Source organism: Anabrus simplex, chromosome 4 (genome assembly GCF_040414725.1).
Source record: "Anabrus simplex isolate iqAnaSimp1 chromosome 4, ASM4041472v1, whole genome shotgun sequence".
NCBI classification, from domain to species: Eukaryota; Metazoa; Arthropoda; class Insecta; order Orthoptera; family Tettigoniidae; genus Anabrus; species Anabrus simplex.
The window spans coordinates 254963715-254987555 of NC_090268.1; the positions used below are offsets into that span (position 1 = coordinate 254963715).

The 23841-nt window shown below is 39.0% G+C and overlaps 1 protein-coding gene across 1 annotated transcript; it reads right to left on the bottom strand.

The window, feature by feature from the left end:
• Nucleotides 1–20970: 20970 nt before the first annotated feature.
• Pbp45 (proximal sequence element A Pbp45) lies at nt 20971–23073 on the bottom strand. The gene has a single exon (XM_067146436.2). The coding sequence runs from the start codon at nt 22865–22867 to the stop codon at nt 21947–21949; it is 921 nt and encodes a 306-aa protein (XP_067002537.1). The 5' UTR covers nt 22868–23073; the 3' UTR covers nt 20971–21946.
• Between the last annotated feature and the right edge of the window lie 768 nt (nt 23074–23841).

Genomic DNA, 23841 nt, shown 5'->3' on the forward strand with positions numbered 1-23841 from the left:
ACAGGCTGAAGATGACAAAATAATGGGTGAAACATGTACCTGACCTGATAAGTCTACATAAATTCATGTAGATTCAAACCACATTAAAAATGGAAAGTATTGAATAGGTGGTTTTTATTAAATTATCCTTGAGATTCTATGCCTACATTCACACCTTTTGCATCTTTCAAACAAAAAAATTAAAAGGTTCCTTTGAAGTCCTCTCCTGGTTTCCATTTTCTTCCGTCCATCCAACTCTCGACCTTCCTTCTTCATAATTCTGTAACCGACGCTTGCCAGTTATCATTCTATTGTTGTAACATTGTTATTGTTAATAATTTATTGTTGATACTTAATATTGTTGTTTATACCAATTGTTATCTTTTATACTTATTTAAAATTATTATTATTAGTGTAAAATGGTTCTCTGTAGGATGTATCTATTAATAAATAAATAAATAAATAAATAAATAAATAAATAAATAAATAAATAAATGACATGAATAATATCCTGCATTTCTCCTTTACCATCAAAACAGAATCTCTTTTGCTATTAAAAAATTACTTTAACAATGCTGTTATTTTAAAATGAAATAGAATGTACTCTCATGGAATTTATTTTCGTATCTTACCGGGTGCATTGGCCGTGCGGTCAGGGGCACGCGGCTGTGAGCTTGCATCCGGGAGATAGTGGGTTCGAATCCCACTGTCGGCAGCCCTGAAGATGGTTTTCCGTGGTTTCCCATTTTCACACCAGGCAAATGCTGGGGCTGTACCTTAATTAAGGCCACGGCTACTTCCTTCCACCTCCTAGGTCTTTCCTATCCCATCATTGCCATAAGACCTATCTGTGTCGATGCGACGTAAAGTAACTAGCAAAAAAAATGTTCGTATCTTGACAGCATACGACACTCCTAAGCACAATAAGGATGTCTTGCAAAGTATGGGTTGTTCCCTGTACCATATTTTCCAATAGGCAGATAGATAATATTTAAGCTTAAAGTTATTAACCCCTTAACATGTATATACAAAGGAATTCTAAAGTTTGGTGTTTTAGGTGACAATATTCACTTAGCTATTTACATTTTACAATTTGCAAGTTTCTTAGAATAGTATTAAAATACAAGTTTGCTACAACTGGCTCATTTAATAAATTTGTAGACAGAGTGGCATGTCTTATTTAGTTCAGCTTCCTGCTGTCTTTACATTTTGTGGTAATCTGTTGAAGTGCAAAACTACTATAAAATCACAATACTATTACTACTATATTTTTTGTTTCAAGAAGGTTGACACCAGTATGTTAATGATGCAAATTCAAGAGTGCTGGCTTCTAGATGTAAAAACATTTGTCATGGCATGGATTATATCATAACAGACATTGAATTCAGGGTATCTGTAAGGACTGTGTAGGTATTTTGGGGATTATTCAATGATACAGACCACTATCTGATCTCTAATGAACTACATATCTTTTTGGCCTAGGATAGAGAAAATATGTCTGCAGATCAATAAGGGCAGAAAATCACCAGGACAAGGAAATTAGCAGTACATGGATATGATTAGCGAAAGGTTCCAAACAATAGACATTACGCAAGTTCAGGATATAGGAAAAGGATACATGGCACACAGGGATGCTGTAGTAGAAATATCAAAGTAATTTCTAGAAAAAACAGTATGTAAAAATGGGAGAAAAGTGCAACCCTTGGTGGAATGACGAAGCAAGGACAGCTTGTAAACGTAAAATGAAGGCGGATCAGAAAAGACTCCAAACATGGACCGATGGAAACAGGGAATTGTACGTAGGTGAAAGAAACATACCAAAACAAATAAGTTATTAAAAAATAAGGTCTAATGTACAAAATGAATTAAAAACTCAATTGGGACTTTCATCATTCAATAATTGGTCTTAAGACTTACATGAATTGTGTTCTTTAAAAATCTGTGCTTAAATGTGACAGAATGAGTCACCTTGACTCTTCAACATTTTAATATACGTCACTGTTTTATAGTATTAAGATTATCCTGTGTTTTACCATAATAGCTCAGGCTGAAGACGTCTCACAATAGAAGAGACAAAACATGTCCCTTTTCTTAACATAAAATAAAATATTGTATTGTGGCGTGGCGCCCCTGCCTATGTGAGTCCCAGAACACACCGACCCGGTGTGTAACATCTGGTATGGGTCCCAGCTCAGGGTTACGAGTGAAGACCTCAACGGCATCTACGGCGGAGAAGGTGGACTTCGGTACGACGGGGATGGCGGAAGGGGCATACCCGTAGCGTCTGTACTCCAGAGGAGCGGCTACGAAAGGCGCCTGTCTCCATGTTAGGGGCGGCCTAATTTTGAACCTGGCAGTAGGTATAAAATGCCTTTGGGTGTGGCGAGCCCATCGTAACAATAGCCTATATGGACAAAACAAATATGGTGCCTCGGAAAAGGTTAGGGCGTCCCCTGCTAAAAGCGACGCGCAGCTCTTCAGGTGCTGGGGGAACTGTGAAAAATGGGCAACCAGCACCAAACTACATCAAAATTGCAACAGTTAATGTACTGACACTGACGGGAAAGACAGAAGAACTGGTTGACTTCATTGATAGAAAAAGATATAGCCATACTTGGACTGTGCGAGACCAAGAAGAGGGGTACAGGGGAGATCCCTCTGAGAGAAGGATACAGGCTGTATTACAGCGGAGGACCTGAAGCAAAAAATGGAGTGGCCATAATACTTAGAAGAGAAATCCAAGAATATCTGGAATATACAAAGTACGTCAGCGATAGGATGATGATGATGAGACTCCAGTTTGAAAATGGCGTGAAAGATCTATTTCAGTTGTATGCCCCACAAACTGGTTGCATAGATGAACATCTAGAGGACTTCTTAGAGGAAGTGGAGAGACAGATAGAAGATAAGGAAGTGCTATTGATGGGAGATCTAAATGCACAAGTTGGAATGGAAAGACAAAGAAAGGAAGATGTTGTAGGGCCCTTTGGATATGGAAATGTAAATCCAGAAGGTGAGTTGTTGGTGGATTTTTGCATGAGGAATCAAATGATTGTTGGAAACACCTGGTTTAGGAAGAAGAACAGTCAGAAGATTACAAGGTATGGCTGGGGAGACAGACGGACAAAGACCATGATTGATTATATAATCATAGAGAAAGAACACCGGAAGAACCTTGTAGATGTAACAGCCATGCCTGAAGAAGCCTTTGGTGGAGATCATAGAGTTGTGATAGGAAAATTGAAAGTTGGAAAGATTGAAAAACCCCAATTAAGAAGAGAGAAAAGAATTAAAGTATGGAAGTTGAAGGAGAAAAGCATACAAGAAGAATTTCAAAGGGAAATAATACCCTTGGTACCCAGGACAGAGGTGGGGAATGTTGAAGAGGAATGGAAAAGATTCAAGGAAGCACTGGTTGGATGTGCAGAAAAGGTGTGTGGTAGAACATCAGGAAATGTGAAAGACAAAGAAACACACTAGTGGAATGATAGGGTAAAGATTAAAGTGAAAGAAAATGGCATGGAAAGCATGGAAAACATCTAAGACTGAAGAAAGTAGAAGAAAATATGTGGAGGCAAAGAATTTGGCCAAGAAAGTAGTGGAGGAAGAAAAGAGGAGAAGCTGGGCCTTATTCACACAGACATTGAGAGATGATACGCAGGGCAGCAAGAAATTACTGTATGGTATCTTAAGAAACAAAAAGAGAGACCAAGTAAACACCAGATTTGTGAAGGATGAAGGTGGCATAATTTTAACAAAGCCAGAAGAAATAAGAAATAGCTGGAGAGAGTATTTTCAGAAGCTGCTGAACATAAGAACGGATGACAGTCATTCAATGGACGACCAGGAAGGCAATTAGTTGACGAAGAAATGGATAAAGAAATTACAATGAATGAAATTGAAATGGCAGTAAGAAAGATGAAAAATGGAAAAACTGCTGGAATAGATGAAATTTCAGTGGAGATGATAAAGGCAGCTGGAGCTGTAGGCCTGCAGTGGACATATCGGATTCTCAGGAATGTCTGGGAGAATAAGGAGGTCCCTGAGGATTGGCAAAAAGGAATAATCATCCCAATTTTCAAGAAAGGTGATAAGAAAGTTTTGAAGAACTACAGGGGAATTACTCTAATATCCCATGTTGCTAAGATAATGGAAAGGATACTGGAAAGTAGAATAAGGTTGAGGGTTGAGAAGCAGATACAGGAAAATCAGTTTGGTTTCAGAAGTGGAAGGTCAACAATAGAGCCCATTTTCATTATGAGACAACTAATGGAAAAGCATTGGGAGTACGGGAATGATATGGTGATGACATTCATTGATATTGAAAAGGCATATGACAGTGTCCCTAGGACGAAAGTTTGGGACAGTCTGGTGCAAAAAGGAATTGGACAGGGATTAATAAAAATGATCATGGCATTGTATAAGGAATGTTGTAATTGCGTGCAAACACAAGTTGGCAGGACAAGTTGGTTCAAAATAACTAGTAGGCTGAGACAGGGAAGTGTTCTATCACCAATCCTGTTTACAATAGTAATGGATGACATCGTGAGAATGGCAAAAGCAGCATATGGAGGAAGAGAAATGAACATGATGTTATTTGCAGATGATATTGTGATTTGGGGAGAAGACGACAGGAAGGTTCAAGAACAGTTGAATGTGGTGAATGGGAAGATTGAAGAATGTGGATTGAAAATAAGTGTAGAAAAGAGTAAAACTCTTGTTATGACTAGAGGGGAGAAAGAAGGGAAAGGTCAGATTAGACTTGTAGACAAGTCCCTGGAAGTAGTGGAAACGTTCAAATACCTGGGGAGTGAATTAATGGAGAATGCTCGACTGGATGCTCAGATTAGTAAAAGGATTCAAGCTGGAAGTTGTTTCTATCATAGTGTAAGAAATATGTTATGGGACAAAGATGTGCCAATGGAAGCAAAGGATACTATGTACAAGATGTATTACGTACCCATAACAACTTACGGAGCAGAAACTTGGACAATGACAAAGAAGGATGAGAGTCGAATACAGGCAGCTGAAATGAAATTCTTGAGGAGTATGATACAGAAGAGTAGAAGAGACAAAATAAGGAATGAGAAAATCCGGGAAGAAATTGGAGTGGAAAAAATGAATGATAGAATAGAGAAGAGCCGACTAAGATGGTTTGGGCACATAAAGCAAATGAGCGACGAAAGAATGCCAAAAAAGGTGATGGAAATGCAAATTCAAGGAAGGAGAGGCTGTGGACGACCACGATTGAGATGGAAGGATACCATCCAACGCAGCATTATAGAAAGAAACCTGGACTGGGACACAGTGTTGGAAGAGGAGTGGTGGAAAGACCGAAGAAAGTGGAGAGGAACCATATTTGCCCCTACCCGGCTACAGCTGGATAAAGGGAAATGATGATGATGATGATGATTGTATTTTAAAGGTGGAGTCACTCAGTCAGTTAGACCTTATTTCTTATTGAGGCCGATAATAAGGATTTATTATGAAATTTATTTGTTGAATAAAAGAAGTCCTGGAAAGACTAGGTCAAGCAGCAAGGAAACCTTCCTGAACAATAATTTAAAAATCTTTAAAAGTTAGGGGAAAAAAGAGATGAATAGAGTTTTGGGTAAATCATGTGAACTTGTACTAGATCCCAGGGAATCACTGAACAGGTGGAAGGAATATTTTGAAAATCTTCTCAGTGTACTAGGAAATCTTTCTGTTGACACTGTTCATGGAAAGGAATTCAATAATGTTAGTGAAATTACACTACCAAACTCCATGGCACAACAGCCCCGAAAGGCCATGGCCCAGCAAGCGACTGCTGCTCAGCCTGAAGGCCTACAGATTACGAGGTGTCGTGTGGTCAGCACGACGAATCCTCTCAGCCGTTATTCTTGGCTTTCTAGACCGGGGCTGCTATCTCACCATCAGATAGCTCTTCAACTGTAATCACGCAGGCTGAGTAGACCTCGAACCAGCCCTCAGATGCAGGTAAAAATCCCCGACCTGGCCAGAAATCGAACCCGGGGCCTCCAGGTAAGAGGCTGACACGCTATCCCTACACAAAGTCAAAAGGAAGGTAAATAAACACCACTGCCATAAACCAGCAATAGATGAAATCAGAGCTGAAATAGTGAAATATAGTGGGAAGGCAGGGGTGAAATAGCTTCACAAAGTGATAAGATTAGCATGAAATATTATTAAGGAATCTTCTGATTGGAAAGAAAAGTGACTGCACCTATCTATAAGCAAAGGAACAGGAAGGACCTCAAAAATTGAGGTAATTCATTGATTAGTATACCAGGCAAGGTGTTCACTGGCATTTTGGAAGTGAGGGTACATCAATGGTTGAGAGTAATTTGGCTGAAAATCAGTATGGTTTCAGACCAAAGAAGAGCTGTCAGGATCAGATTTTCAGTACACACCACGTAACTGAAATCTGCTAGAAGAGGAACAGACAGTTGTGTTTATGTTTCATAGATCTAGACAACACATATGATAGAGTACAGAGGGAAAAGATGTTACTTTTTTTTTTTTTGCTATGGGCTTTACGTCGCACCGACACAGATAGGTCTTATGGCGACGATGGGAGAGGAAAGGCCTAGGAGTTGGAAGGAAGCAGCCGTGGCCTTAATTAAGGTACAGCCCCAGCATTTGCCTGGTGTGAAAATGGGAAACCACGGGAAACCATTTTCAGGGCTGCCGATAGTGGGATTCGAACCTACTATCTCCCGGATGCAAGCTCACAGCCGCGCGCCTCTACGCGCACGGCCAACTCGCCCGGTAAAAGATGTTACTCTTGCTGAGGGAATTTAAGGGTAGATTATTAAAAGCAATTGAAAGCATTTATATTTATAACTGGGCTACAGTAAAAGTTGATGGTAGAATGAGTTTTTGATGTTTTGTTCATAATTTACATGAATCATCTATTGAAAGGTATCCAGTGATATGGAGGAGTTCAGTTAGGTGGAAATACAGTAAGTAGTTTGGCCTGTTCCAACGGCTTTGCTATAACCCGTGGTTGGTCACGTCGCTCACCTTCGTTTCAAATATCTTTGGAAACTACAGTTGCTGGGTTAGAAACCTGAAACCCCACCTCCTTCCCTTTACAGTGTTACGAAGCAATAAACACACATTGTTAGAGACCAAACATGAAACAATTACCTGTAGACTGCCACATACAATGTTGTGCCTCTCAAGTGAATGCAGCACTCAACCGTGACCAAATACGTTACATTATTAGCAAGCTCTGCTCTTGGTTAGAACTGATTTAATTAGTTAATTAATTAATGCTCAAGAAACTTACAAAGCAGGTGGCTTCAGGATTCATCAGATAATGTGTCACCTTGCCAGATACAGATGATAATTTATCTTATATGAGTCGTGAGACGGATCACTCCGATAATGAATCTCCACAAGAAAGCAACCATGATAGTACACGTGAAGTTTCTGGGATGAACACGACTGATTTTAATTTAAATCCTGAGCCAAAGTATAAAAGACATGACAACAAGACTACCTGGAAAATTCATGACCCCCCAAGAAATAGGCAGCAGAAAGAAACTGAACATTGTTCTCCATCCACAGGGAAGGGTGCCAATACCATTAAAAACTGCTGGAATTTGTTCTTCCCTGATGAAATGCTAGTGTATTGTAAAATTCACAAACGTGCAGCTACAAAAAATAAGGACGACTTACAGTCGCCAAAGGGATGTGTTAGAGATGAATGTGAAATACATGAAACTCTTTTTTGGACTATCGTACCTAGCAGGTGTAATGAAATCTTCTCATCAGAATCTTCAAGATCTCTGGGCCACAGATGGGACAGCTCCTGAACATTTCGCCTTGGGATGAGGTATAACAGTTTTTATTTGTTGTGTGCATGTTCAACGACAAAGCAACTAGAGCTGAGAGGAAGAGACTAGATAACCTTGCAACTATCAAGTAACTTTCTAGGAACTCGTGAAGCATTGCCAGGATATGTTCAGTGTTTCAGAATATGTAACTGTGGACGAAATGTTGGCAAGCTTTCACAGGCACTTCAGTTTCATGCAGGTCATGCCGAGAAAGCCAGCAAAATATGGCAAAAAAGTCATGTCAAACTCTGATGCACACATGTATTTCACTGTCAAAATGAAGATCTATGCAGGCTAACAGCCTGAAGGTCCATTTTGTACAGAGAACAAACCGGATAGCATCGTCAAAAGGCTAGCAAAGCCAATTATGGGAACTACAGTAGTAAAAATATAACCATGGACAACTGGTTTACCTCTGTTGCCTTAGTGGACAAACTGCTGAGTAAGACAATATCATAGTTGTCAATACTATTTGGAAGAATAAATGGAAAATTCCAGCAGTGATGGTAAATACAAGGAAAGCAGTTATTTTGCTTTTGGAGAAAATGCCATGCCCCTATCATATGTTTCAAAGAAGAACATAAAATGTTCTGATGATATCAACTATGCATAATGGAAATGAAATAGATGACTGCACAGGTGAAAAAGAGAAGCCAGAACTAATGTCATTTTACAACCTGAACGTTCCAGACGTCGCAGTGTAATTATGTTAATTTTATTATGCCTAATTAATTCAGGAAAGGTATATTTTTATGTCATGATATTTATCTTCGTATGTAATTTCATTATAATTCATGTTTGATCATTTGCTCACTATCATTTCATTATTTTGTAACTACGACTTTTGAACAAGGGCTGAATATCCTTACATTAACTTAGATTCTTGCAATATTCGATAAAATTTAACTTGCAGTAGATTTTCCTCTATCTTGCCACATCATCAAAGAAGAAGAAGCTACAAATTTAGACCTCAATTCCTGGGAAAAGCCGGCACATGTCCAACTGTTCTAACCGCAGCTACTGTGTTCTGAGCTGTGTAATTCTAACTGGTCACTGCCTACATTTTCAAAGGAGCATCCCGTTGCCATGGATACTGAGTGAGATGGCTAATGGGAGAACAGTTGATAGCATCGTTGGGACCTATCATCTTCGATATCAGGAGTAGGGAGGGACGTTTCACCTGATCGGACCACGTGTTTCGACCTGTAATTAGAGCCAGTAAAGTTTATTTAAGGGCGTGTTGGAGCTCCTGGCGGGATTATCTCTCGTATTTCTCTTTAGGTCTTATGATTTGTCTTATGGTTGATGTCACATAGTCGACTAGTCCGATAGTTTATCACCTCTTCACTTCGTTACCACGACGTGGTACTTAGGAATTTCTGAATGATGGGTGCGCAGCCACTCTCATCAGGAAGTGCGAACAGCTCTACTACTAGACTGGTTTGTACCAGTCTACAACAATAGGTAGCATTAAACTAGCTGGAAATGAAACTATGGTACACATTTTCAGTAAAGTTGGAAGGATTATTAATTCAGTACCCTCTCCGCATAACCCAAGGGGGTTTTTCTAACATTGATTCAGGGCTCATCTCCAACATATGAGATAGAGAAGTACGAATGATAAGTAATGTTGCAGAACAATTATTGGTTTTAAAATGGTTAAGTTTCGAAGCCATCATCCAATTAGTGGTTGGTGCACTTGACGGCAGATGGAGATATCCCAAAGACGACCGGTAATGTTCCAGCTACAAGGACGAAGGCGTTCCAAGGACCAGCAGAACAAGGTCACTTGGTGAGCAAGCAGGTTAGAGATATTGCAAGTTTCCACGAGGTAGAATCATTCGATTTTTTGTTAAATTAATTTCTAAGTTTAAATTCAGTTCTCGTAAAACCGTCGTCATTTTTAGTCAGTATAATAAATGTTATTTTCTTGGTCCACTTTAATCAGTCTGCATTAATTAGCCTTTTGATTCCTAATTCTCCTGCTTAATGATTAGTGCACTGTCACCCCATCCCTGGGATGAGAGTCCATCCAAGCTTTCTTATAAATTATTTGTTTTTAGGTCATCAACTTAAAGACTGGCGCCCAAATTTAGCTTGGATAGGTGCATTTTTCGCTCAACTGTTGGGCAGGTTGAGGGAACAAGTTAAATAATAGCTCTCCATCGAGGGGCAAGTCACAACAGAGGTTGGAATGGATCTGGTGAACGAATTACAATCAAAGGACACTGTTGCAAGAGTAAGTTTCAGGTGGCCACTGACTATTCTTCATGATTACGGATATTGCTAGCATCAACTCTAAGATTACTTACCAGTTACCGACAGGCATTTTGGGGCTGCTCGTGCAGCATTCGGGTGGTTAATGCACAGAGGCTTCATGAACAATGACCTAAAACTGCATACCAAACTCATGGTGTACAAAGCTGTTGTCATTTCCACGCTGCTGTATGGCTGTGAAACTTGGACACACTATCACCGTGATATCAAAAAATTTGAGCGCTTCCACCAACAGAAAATGAGATTCACCTTGAATATTAAGTGAGAGGACTATGTGACTAACGCAGCAGTTCTCAACAAAGAGCAGCTAAATAGCACTGAGGCAACAATCATCGCTCATCAACTGTTCACCGCATGGGTGATACGAGGCTTCCCCGCCAAATTTTTTATGGTGAACTTTGCTCCGGCAGTAGACCTCATGGAGCCCCTCTTAAGCGTTTTAAGGACCTGCTGAAACACATCATGAAGACAACTGGAATAAATATACAGACATGGGAAGAATGTGTTGTGGACCGCTCACTGTGGCGGAATACTACATCCACCGCTGTCAACTTGTTTGATAGAGAACACCGCAGACATCAAGAGGCCAAGCGACAAGCAAGAAAACTCTATCAATTACAACCCCGCCCTTCTCCATCCATTCAATGTGATTTGTGTGGGCGTATGTTTTATGCCAGGATTGGTCTGTTTAGTCATCATAAACACATCCATAAACCGAGGTGAACCGGTCAATGTATGCAGCAAGAAGTTATATATACTCGGATCGAGTTACAGCCGACGACGACTGACAGGCAAAACCACGAGGCATAGACTTTACCTCTAGAACTCATCAGGTTCCACATTGGATCAAGGGGAGCAGGAATAGAGAGATAACTGTGATTCGGACTGCTGAGAGAATCTGAACATGAAAAGAAAGATCGCAGAGCTGAAACAGTATCTGAGGAAAGTACTAGGAAGGCAAGAGTCAAGTGCATTTTCTGTCCTAAAAAGAACAGAATGACAACATCAAGGTGTGGAGACTGTCTAAAACCTATAGGTAGTGTGCACACCACTCCAGTATGTATGCAATGTCAGGGGAACATTGGAAATGATGAAAGTAGCAAGAGTGGATAGGAGTGGAATCACCTTAATTTCATTCACACATTTTGTTCTTCAATTTGATAGTTTCATGATTTGTTAGTTTCACAACCATAGTTTTGCTTTCTTTTGCTGTAAAATATTTGCTGTAAATATTTTGACTTGACAGACACTAAAGTTTTGCTTTCATTTGCTCTAAATACCCAAGAGAAAGTTTTATTGTGCCAAGAATGTATTAAGTTTATTTGTGACTATCTATTGTTGCAAGGTTGGTGATAAGGAATATTCAAATAAGATCTAATTTATTGGCCAGTTTCTGGATTGACAGTTATCTGTAGATGTATAGTTATCAGTGACTTAATATGGTGATAGTTTAAAAAATGAGTTACCAAAACGGTTATCGGCTTCTTCACAGTTATCTGTGCAACGGCTGGTAACTGCAGCTTTGTTAGAACTGATTCCAACAAATACCGATATGAGGCGCCACTCCACTCTTTTGTACAAGGTCTTATATTGCTTTCGTGAACATTAGTAAGTCATTCATTGTAGTCTTAACGTGCTTGGGTGTGCTGGAGTTGACAATATTTCGGTCAGTACGTTTACATCCATGTTATCACTGGCTTTAATCACTGACTCCACTTGTATGGTGCCATCTGCCCCAACTGTTTTGGATACAATCTCCTCACAGCATGACGCCTCTACTGTAGAGACATCTTCCAATACAGGAAATGAATCATCAAATAATAAAGAACTCGAATCAAACGGATTTTCATCAGGCTCAAATTGATCCTTAAGTGCAGCTATAATGTTAAGATCTCTTTTGTCAGACTTCGAATCATGAGTCCCACCAACAGTTAGTGAACATCCAGCCTGAAGTTATGGAGTATTTACCATTAATATTTACATTTGTACTAAATAATAAATATCTTAGGTACCGGTGTGCATTTAATATAAGCCTGCTGAATAATACCAATTTTTCATTGCTCTTTTTAATGTTATTATATCCTTTAACCAGTGACGTGAGTTTTCATAACACTCCCAAAAAACATAAAACATCTAGACTTCTTTAATTAAATATCTTGCAGGAAACTGTAGTTTATGATACACTCCTGTCTGTATCAACACACTTCACACCCTGGGTCAGGATTAGCTCGCTACGTTAGATTGAAATTATCAAGTGGACTTCACGTCAGCAGTTATTAGTCGTATTTCTGTCAATGCATGTTGCATGGTCAGTGTAAGAAAAACATTTCATATGACTGGTCCGTCGCAGTTATTAAAAACTACAAATCCTCATTTCGAGTATTACATTAGGGAACTACTAATGAAAAATGTAGTGATATGGCTATTTTCTTTTGGCTATTGGAGATCGCAGTTTGTAACGCTTTTGTGTTGTTCAAATTGTGCCATTTTTTTCTGAGCTTTCATGGTCTCTTGGGTATTTAGAGCAAATGAAAGCAAAACTTTAGTGTCTGTCAAGTCAAAATATTTACAGCAAATATTTTACAGCAAAAGAAAGCAAAACTATGGTTGTGAAACTAACAAATCATCATGAGTTGAGGTCACTCGCGATTATCACTTCTTCTGCAGTATTTACTTTCCGTATTGCATTAAGTAGTGATTCTACTACATCTTCTATTGGATTATCTTGAGCGATATATATTCCTATTAATGTTAGGTCAGTGGTCTTAACTATGATTGTGTTTTCACTTCTCTGGATTTCACTTACTCTTCTTACAGTTGGTTTGAAGAAGCATGAAACTCCTCCAGCCAGTCTACCTCCTGTTGGTGTTGCAAATATGTAGTATCCATAGATATTTGGTAGGTCTGTTGGTTCTAAAGTTTCCGTAGCTATTGATGACATAAAAATTTTCTATTGTCTTTGGAGGTATGAATAGTAGGGCATTTTTTAGTCCTTCAATGTTCCAGAGAAGGATCTTGATTATTTTATTATTCGAGGGGCACTCCAATGTTGCGTCTTTGACCTCGAAAAGAAAATCTTCTAACTAGGATATCTTTAGGCCAGAAGTCTGGTTTTTCTGTTGTTAGTAGAAATTTAAAATGAATTCCCAATTTGCAGGCTTTCATGAGCCCAGCTCTATTAAGCATTTCACAGGCTTTTATCTGTGGAATGCCGTTTCTTAATAAATATATTTTAATGTTATCTTCTGTGGTTCCTTCTTTTATCTTTCCCACATATAGTCATGCAGTTTTGGCTGCCAGCTGTAGTTCATCGTTGCTATGTTTCGTTCCGATGATGGTCTTACGATGTTTGGATTTTTTCACCCCTGTGTTCCAGGGTGTTTTCTCTTTGGGTCTGGCGTCTTTGGTCACTGTTTTTAAGCTGGATTCATTTAGATCACTCGTTTTCTCCTTGTCTCTGAAGTCAGCATACGAGCAAGCTGAAGATCTATAGTTCCGGATTTGTGTTGTTCCATCCACGCACTTTTCCTTGGAATTTTTTTCCAGTCCAATCAAGATGTCCATAGGTGGGTTCTTTTTTTGAGTTTTTCCGGGTCTAGTAGTTGAGTTCTTATTTTGGATCAGTATATCTGAAGCTGTTCGATCTTTAGAGGAGTCCGTTTTCTGTTCTTTTGGAGAGGGGGGTTGTAGAGTTTGGTTTGGTTCTATATCTGGCTTTGATGTCTGTTCTTTGTTGATTGCATTGTCTTTCAGGTGTGGTTTTCAATGAATTTCCTCGTTTCTTCTCTGACTCCGGCTAGGATTGTTTCTGATAATGTTTGTATTTCTCTTCTGATATCTTGGAGTTTGCTTCTGCTTCTTTTGAGGTATTCTAGCTCCCTTTTACAAGGTTTACAAAGCCATAACAATGTGCAGCTAGGTTTCTGAGAGTAGTATAGTCTCCAGCCCTGCAATCTTTGTGAAACCATTTATTACAACTATCGATACAGCAAATACCGGCTTCGCTATCTGTTACTTGTTTGCTGCATGGGGCGTTGTTGTTGCCTTTCCCAGTCATGGAAACTGATTCTTTGATTTCCTCTCTTTGTGTATTATGTAAGTAAACTCTTTGCTAGCACCAAACAAAATGGCTTTAAGTTCACTCACCAAATGATTACTGATTATATCTTATATAGATTATCTAATGCACCAATCAACTCAATAATTCATTCACTATAAACTTGTTCACAGTTAGTGAAATATACAAATAATTTTTTATGTATCATTATTTTCTAAAGATGCACTTAAACTGACTTTATCGTGGAGCTACACTTCATCAATCAATCACCGTTTTGTTATCTAGTAAGCCGTGATTTCAAATTATAACCGTCACTATCGATTGTTCACCCTGTTCACATCAACAGTGGCTCACAGCAGCACATGGACCACGCAACACTACTATTTAACACTACTGAGATGCTGTATGGCTTGTCACTAAACATTAAACCAATCTACACTGGTATTGTGAATAACTTAATGAACACTTTCATTGAGATAAACCTCACGAGCGCGGCAATGCTATACACTCTCTAGTCACATTAACCACTTAAGTTCATGAAAACTGGTTTTCAAACATGTATGGTACACAGCCATCTCAATCAGTCTGATTCAGCATGTCATAATCTCTCATAATTTGAATATATGTAGGATATCAGATATATTTTCCCTTTTTTCTTACAGTATGCAGACATGGTCTTAAATTTTACCTTCATCATTGTCTTCATTAAAATTATACAAATACACCACAGTTACCAAACAGATCACTTTCACTAATCCAGAACACAAGTGTAAACAAAAATAATCATATAAATGAAAAGGTGCAGCACACTTTGGAACCTATCATTCCGGCACTGAAGTTCTGCACTGATGGTACGATATCCATTCGTCCTTGCTGCAGCTGTTGTAGATTTCTTTAGTAGACTGCAAACAAACTAGAAACTCCCACTTAAACCATGCATATGCTGTTTTCCTCTTCAAGAATGTTGGGCATGTACGGAAAGATTGCTGTTTCTTCAGGTTTTCTTCCCTATCTCGGTGTTGAGTCTTGCATGCAAAATGTTGCTTATTCCTGGTCGTATCTCTCTGAGAACTCGCTCATTTATCATTCTTCTTTGACATGTAATTTCACCTGATCGGATGTCATGTGTGTCGGTGGTCCATGTGCTGCTGTGAGCCACTGTTGATGTGAACAGGGTGAACAATCGATAGTGACGGTTATAATTTGAAATCACGGCTTACTAGATAACAAAACGGTGATTGATTGATGAAGTGTAGCTCCACGATAAAGTCAGTTTAAGTGCATCTTTAGAAAATAATGATACATAAAAAATTATTTGTATATTTCACTAACTGTGAACAAGTTTATAGTGAATGAATTATTGAGTTGATTGGTGCATTAGATAATCTATATAAGATATAATCAGTAATCATTTGGTGAGTGAACTTAAAGCCATTTTGTTTGGTGCTAGCAAAGAGTTTACTTACATAATACACAAAGAGAGGAAATCAAAGAATCAGTTTCCATGACTGGGAAAGGCAACAACAACGCCCCATGCAGCAAACAAGTAACAGATAGCGAAGCCGGTATTTGCTGTATCGATAGTTGTAATAAATGGTTTCACAAAGATTGCAGGGCTGGAGACTATACTACTCTCAGAAACCTAGCTGCACATTGTTATGGCTTTGTAAACCTTGTAAAAGGGAGCTAGAATACCTCAAAAGAAGCAGAAGCAAACTCCAAGATATCAGAAGAGAAATACAAACATTATCAGAAACAATCCTAGCCGGAGTCAGAGAAGAAACGAGGAAATTCATTGAAAACCACACCTGAAAGACAATGCAATCAACAAAGAACAGACATCAAAGCCAGATATAGAACCAAACCAAACTCTACAACCCCCCTCTCCAAAAGAACAGAAAACGGACTCCTCTAAAGATCGAACAGCTTCAGATATACTGATCCAAAATAAGAACTCAACTACTAGACCCGGAAAAACTCAAAAAAAGAACCCACCTATGGACATCTTGATTGGACTGGAAAAAAATTCCAAGGAAAAGTGCGTGGATGGAACAACACAAATCCGGAACTATAGATCTTCAGCTTGCTCGTATGCTGACTTCAGAGACAAGGAGAAAACGAGTGATCTAAATGAATCCAGCTTAAAAACAGTGACCAAAGACGCCAGACCCAAAGAGAAAACACCCTGGAACACAGGGGTGAAAAAATCCAAACATCGTAAGACCATCATCGGAACGAAACATAGCAACGATGAACTACAGCTGGCAGCCAAAACTGCATGACTATATGTGGGAAAGATAAAAGAAGGAACCACAGAAGATAACATTAAAATATATTTATTAAGAAACGGCATTCCACAGATAAAAGCCTGTGAAATGCTTAATAGAGCTGGGCTCATGAAAGCCTGCAAATTGGGAATTCATTTTAAATTTCTACTAACAACAGAAAAACCAGACTTCTGGCCTAAAGATATCCTAGTTAGAAGATTTTCTTTTTGAGGCCAAAGACGCAACATTGGAGTGCCCCTCGAATAATAAAATAATCAAGATTCTTCTCTGGAACATTGAAGGACTAAAAAATGCCCTACTATTCATACCTCCAAAGACAATAGAAAATTTTTATGTCATCAATAGCTACGGAAACTTTAGAACCAACAGACCTACCAAATATCTATGGATACTACATATTTGCAACACCAACAGGAGGTAGACTGGCTGGAGGAGTTTCATGCTTCTTCAAACCAACTGTAAGAAGAGTAAGTGAAATCCAGAGAAGTGAAAACACAATCATAGTTAAGACCACTGACCTAACATTAATAGGAATATATATCGCTCAAGATAATCCAATAGAAGATGTAGTAGAATCACTACTTAATGCAATACGGAAAGTAAATACTGCAGAAGAAGTGATAATCGCGAGTGACCTCAACTGCAGAATAGACAAGCGAACACAAAATCAGAGATAGTTATTCAAATCCTGAGAGAAGAAGGTTTCACAATGATAAACAAAAATGTTCTTAAAACATACTTTGCTCCAAATGGCTCCAGCGCAATCGATCTTGTACTCTACAAAGGAAAAAGATTTATGATAAAGAAGCAGGAAGGTCTATGGTCCTCAGGGTCAACGCCAATCAGAAAACATATACCCATCTGCACAGAAATTGAACACAAAGAGACACGGAAACCACTAACCCCTGATGATAAAGGCATCACACTTTCAAGAAATATTGATAGAAAGAAACTGCAAGACCACCCGAATATACAAAAAGCAAGAGCACTTGTAGCTCGAGGACATCTAGATGAAGCAGTAGAAATCGCTACAAATCTGATACAGGAAGCCGCTTTGCCTGCGAAAGAAAGGAAAGCACAAAAATGGTTTGACTCACAGTGCTAAATAGCATGAAAAGACACTTTACGTACGATATATTCAGTCAGAAAAATGGAGTCCGCTGATTACTTGAAAGCATACACCATCAAAAGAAAAAATTACAGAAAACTTCTAAAAGAAAAGCGAGCTCAATATCTGGAAGCAGAAGGCAAGAAGCTTGTAGTCGAAGCAGAAACAGACCCATTTGCGGCCTTCAAGAAAAAGCAAGCGTGTAGAGCGAGGGAAATACCAATGGAAACATGGGAAAAACACTTCTCAGTGCTTCTAAACAAAGACAGCAGAGTAAAAAGTGACACCGCAAACCGCTCTGTCAATCCAGGACACGAAATTAGACTAACCACGGGCGAAGTGCAGATGGTAATCAGTAAAGGAAAAAAGGGGGAAGACAGCAGGACCGGACAACATATATACAGAGCACTTAAAAAAGTACTCAAGACCATTTACTACAGCTTTGGACAGAACTATTCAACAAATGTCTAAATTTAGGCAAAATGCCGGAAGTTTGGAGAACGATAACGCTGAAGATACTGTACAAAGAGAAAGGAGAAACTGACAACCCCGACTCATATAGAAGTATAGCTCTAGAAAGCAATCTATACATAGCATTTGCAACTATTGTAGCAAATAGCCTGAATAACGAATTAGACCCATTCATACCAGAATGCCAACTAGGCTTCTGCAAAGGAAAAAGTACTAAATAAGCTGCAGCATACCTAAAAGAAAAAGTAGAAGAGGCACTGAAGCACCCAAAAGGGAAGTACTATGTCATCTCTGTTGACTATAAGAAGGCTTTTGATCTTATCGACAGAGATATCCTGATAAGAAAATTAAAACAAATGATTGGTGACAACACGCTCGTGAGAATCGTGGAAACCATACTAGACTACAACCTAATCAAAATTGAAGATGGAGCATCCTCATCCGGGAAAGTAATTCAAACAAATAGGGTACCCCAAGGAGAACCCCCTAAGTCCGCTATCTATGGCAGATATCACACAAATAATGACAGACTCTCCTGAGACTGCTCTAATAATGTACGCTGATGACATGGTACTGGGATCGAGCTCAAAGGCAGAACTACAGACGATAATGATGAAGTTAAAAGCTTGGGCTTGAGATAATAAATTTGAAATTAACCAGGAAACGACAGTACAGATGATGTTCAGAAAAGGTGGCAAGGCAGCCAAGGACGACGCTACATCATTAAAAAGTAAAACGTTAGAAATAGTCAAGAAATTCAAATACATGGGCATCACGTTCCAAACGAGCATGACATCCTTCAATAACCACGTCATAGACAGAACGACAGCAACAATCAGAGCCATTCACAATATCAACAATATATATATATGCTATCCCTTAACACAGTGATTCAAGACCGCAATAAGTCCAATTGTCACATATGGAATTGAAATTATATGGGACAACCTGACAATCGGTGACTTGGAGAGAATAGAGTCAAAGCAAGATTCCTCAAGAAGGCCCTAGGAGTAGGTGAAATGGCACCCTCCAGACTTATGTACTGGCACGGGAAACCTACTTCATTGAAGATCTGCGAATCAATCTACCACTGCTATCTACCGGCCCATTCCAAGAGCTTCAGAAAAAACTTCTTAAGAAACGCGCGGAAATAGACCCCGAATTCTACGGCAATGACGCCATGATCGATCGCAACTGGACCAAACAACTTCAAGAACAAAGACATGTCATAACAAGATATGCGATACATGGCTTCCACCACAAAATATGCGCAAAGACAAAATTCCACAACCCAACAGATGACTGTGTTTGTACACTGTGTAAGAAAACGTGCGACTGCTACCATCTGCTAAACTGTAAAAGCAGAATGAAGACTCTAACAGAATACAGCAAAATGTAAATTAGCACAACAAACTTAATACTCATTTGAGTGCTCCTTATAAATATAACAATTGTAGAAAACTTCTGCTAGTAAAAGGAAACTAGATATTACCAAAATAACACTAAAAGAATTTGCATCTACTGGAGGGCGAGAGATACCGTACTAAAAATGACGATAACTGCACAGTTTATTGCCAGGGCTTATAAATCTGGATTTAAGTTTCCGGAAACTCATTAAAGTTAACAGCGCAGTTAAAGTTACAAGTGCACTTAGGTAAGTCGTAGGTAACTGTGGTGTGCCGTTTTTATTATTTATACAGAAAAAAGCACAATGTACAGGTATAAACTTAATCACTACAAAGTTATGTCAGAGAACACAGTCTCTTCGGGCACTCCAGTGCGTGGTAACGACCACAGAACTTCTCATACCATCGACGTACACAGTCATGGTTCGGATCAAGAAATCTAGGTATAACATATGCCTTATGATGGAAACCATGGACAGCTGCACGGGTCACTGTATGTCTGAGGTCGAAGCAACTCCGACACCAATCGATTGTTGTCATTGCATCCATTATATAAAAATAACTCTAAATGTTTGTCTTCTTTAATTTCAATTCATGTAAGAGCTCTGACATGCCTTTGTTGATTGTAGAGTCATTGTATGTTGTAAGTCCTCAATGAAGAAAGGTTCTCGGGTCACTTCATACACAAGTCTACAGGGTGTGTATTTAGATACGCATAGGGCTCTTTTAAGGGAAGTTGCTTTCACCTTCTATCTCTTTTAGTTCTTTCTTTTTCAGGAAGGTCCAAATTGTTTCAATGCCGTAAGTGACAGTTGGAGTAACAGTTGGAGGCGGAAGAGTTTCAAGGCCGTTTTTATTGACAATTGACTAAGGTGATCTATGTCGTTTATTGCTTTTTTGCTAGTGGCTTTACGTCGCACTGACACAGATAGGTCTTATGGCGACGATGGGATAGGAAAGGCCTAGGAATTGGAAGGAAGCTGCCGAGGCCTTAAGGTACAGCCCCAACATTTGCCTGGTGTGAAAATAGTAAACCACGGAAAACCATCTTTGGGGCTGCCGACAATGGGATTAAACCCACTATCTTCCGGATGCAAGCTCACAGCCGTGCGTCCCTAACCGCACGGCCTGTGGTGTACTAGAAACCGGCCATATATGTAACAATTTTGAATATATTCAGACAAAAGCTACTGTAAATTCTTTTTCACATAATCTATGAGTAAATGTCTTCCTGCCCTTTAATAAATAGAGACCTAAACCATATCCAATAGTAACTCAGGAGAAAATAAAATTAAATTAAAAACTACACAAATTAAAAATAACTGCAATAATTGCAATGGTGAGTGCCGCGCTCACCTGCAACAAATGATGGGTTAATGGCAGACTGTGCTGAAGGCCTGCAATCTAATATCTTGGAACTTGAAAAATATCCTGAGGCTTCCTTACTGTTAAAAAAAAAAAAAAAAAAAATAAATAAATAAATAAATAAATAAATAAATAAATAAATAAATAAATAAATAAATAAAAAGCTGCAGCAAGTATGACATGTAAATTAGCATTTCCAAGAATAAAGTGATGTCAGTAGGAATGAAACCTAAGAGAAATGAATTTTGGGTAGGGAATACAAAACTGGAACAGGTAGATCATTTCAAGTATTTAGGATCTGTATTCTCCCGGGACAACAGTATAAGACTCCTAAGAAAGATTGAATCAAGGAACAACAAAGCTAATGCAGTGACCTTGAAGTTGTGACCAACAGTATTTTGTAAGAAAGAAATCAGCTTTTGGATTAAACTATCTCTACACCAGTCTTTGTCTAGCCTCTGTCAACTTTGCATTATGGGATTGAAAGCAGGGTGGACTCAGTGTATCTTATTCATAAGTTAGAAGTAACAGACACCAAAGTACCAGCAGCGAGAATGATCGCTGGCAGAAACAGATGGGGTTAATGACATGAGGGTACTTGGAATGAGGAGATAAAGGCTAAGATAGGAATGAAATGGAAATGGTGTATGGCTTTTAGTGCCGGGAGTGTCCGAGGACATGTTCGGCTCGCCAGATGCAGGTCTTTTGATTTGACACCCATAGGTGACTTGCGCGTCGTGATGAGGATGAAATGATGATGAAGACGAAATGAACTTGATGGATGAAGCAGCATGCAAAAACCGGCTTTGGTGGTGTGGTCATGTGAGGCAAATGGAGAAGGAAAGGTTATCTATGAGAATAATGAACTCAGACGCAGAGGGTAAAAGAAGTACAGGGAGACCAGGACAACGATGGTTAGACTAGTTTTAGTAGCCTAAATTCAGAGGCTTACAGGCCGAACGCTGAAAGGCACAACTGTCTATAACGAAGATTGATGAAAAGTAGGCCCACTTAAATTACTACAAAGGCTCTTTATTACTGTCCTGTACTTGAGCACACACATGAAAGAAACTTGCTTGTAATATCACCAACCATGTCCATTACACAAAAGTTTCTACATATTGAGTAACAATTATGAACCGTCAACAGTCTCATACATCTGGCATGTCAACTGGAAGGTCATCCAGTTTCTCGTTAGACAAGTCATCAACATCTTCATCTGGCGATGATTCTGCTTCATCAACTCCCTCTTCTGGCTTGAAACGTTTGGAATTACGAGCTTTCTTCTGCAACCACCATGGAACATCAGGTTGATTTTCAGGAACAGATGATCCTGGATTAGCAGTAACTTCATCAGTTTTATCCTCTTCTATGGTCGAGTCCACCAACTGTTTTAGCTTTTCGCTTACAATGCTGGCAACATGACGATTGGCATATGAAAGTGTGTTAGCAGGACCTGAGCTCTGAGCACCCTGAAGCAAGCATTTTGTTTCATGGTAAGCTTTCATTGCTGTTTCAACTTTAGCAAGGAGGTCATTGTTTATAAAATCAACATATGGTGGTGGGCTTTCTTTACTCTCTAGAAGACTTCTATCTTTCTCAAAGTATTTGCGAAATTTTTTCTCCATACCATGAACATATGTTGTGGCACAAAAATGAAAAGCGCCCACATAAACGAGCTTTGACAGAATAAAATTAGCATCATGATGACGATCTTGACGAACTGTATCGTGGAACTTACGGATTTCTTTAAACTCGTCCAATGTAATCCGAATTTTTATCCAATGTCCCGTCGGTTGCTTAAAATATAACCCATACAACATGTACAATCCTCCTATCTTATTATGAAATTCTCTAGGTTTCAACCAGAATTCTTTGGCGATTCGAAATAACTCTTCTGTGAATTCAACAAGCTCATCAAAACTCTTCCGTTCGCAATATATGAATGAAAATTTCATATTACGCCACACTTCGGCAAAATCGTCATAACGTACGGAATTCAGTTTTATGAATTCTTGAATTAGGTTATGACAGTCAGTTCTGACACCAGTTGCAATGTATCGCCCTTTCATCTCAACTGAATGTTTCCTTGCGAAATATGAAAGAGAAAAACCAACACACACCACAGCGTTCCAATCACATACACTCGCAATCACTGCAAAGGTAGGTAACAGCAAAGAGAATAAGGGTAACAGGATGTTACGAAATGAAATAACTAACCAGCATTTCTCTTACATGATTCTAGAAACCAACCCTTCATTTTCATAAACACAACTGCAAGGTCCAAAGGCAAGTTGTTGTTGTTGTTGTCGGAGAGGTTATGGGCTCTATTATTTCACCCAGCCACTACACTTATTATCGTGATATTACACTTATAATGTTAAATTACACGCAATTAGTTCACTACGAAGGTCACACGCAATGAATTTCACTACGAAGGTCTCAAGAACAGTTGAGCATCAGGTCTATGTGCACATCTTACGTAACGCGAAACATAACAAAGGAAGTGCGTAGAAGCAAAAAACAGTGGAAGCAGGAGTATGTAACGGTGCAAACAAGAAACAGACAGTAATTTACAAATGAATATGAGAGTCATCCAAATAGTGATGGATAGCATGTATTAGAGCAGGAGACATATCGGGAAGCAAGCAGGAGACATTGGTGGGGAGAGCTTTCTGAAGACTGAGAAGACGAGAAATAAAAGCCGGACGAAAAGAATCATACACAGGGCATTGGAATAATAAATGATTTACATCTGCACTCAGAGTACCACATTTTCATTTATCAAAAAATTGTAACTCATACCGTTTAGAAGAAATACTCCTAGCATTCCACTGCAGGATACGTAGCATCTAAAGAGAACATAGTGTGCACACAGTCACGAAGCTTATAAAGTGTATGTGCGACATGCGGCTGGTCCCCTAATAATTGAATAAGTTGTAGAAATAGTTGATGAATACCACTTTGGAGATACGCCTTTTGGCGTAGTACAGGGGAACTAGATGATTGAGAAGGAGCTGAAGGTAAACACTGAGAATTACGGGAC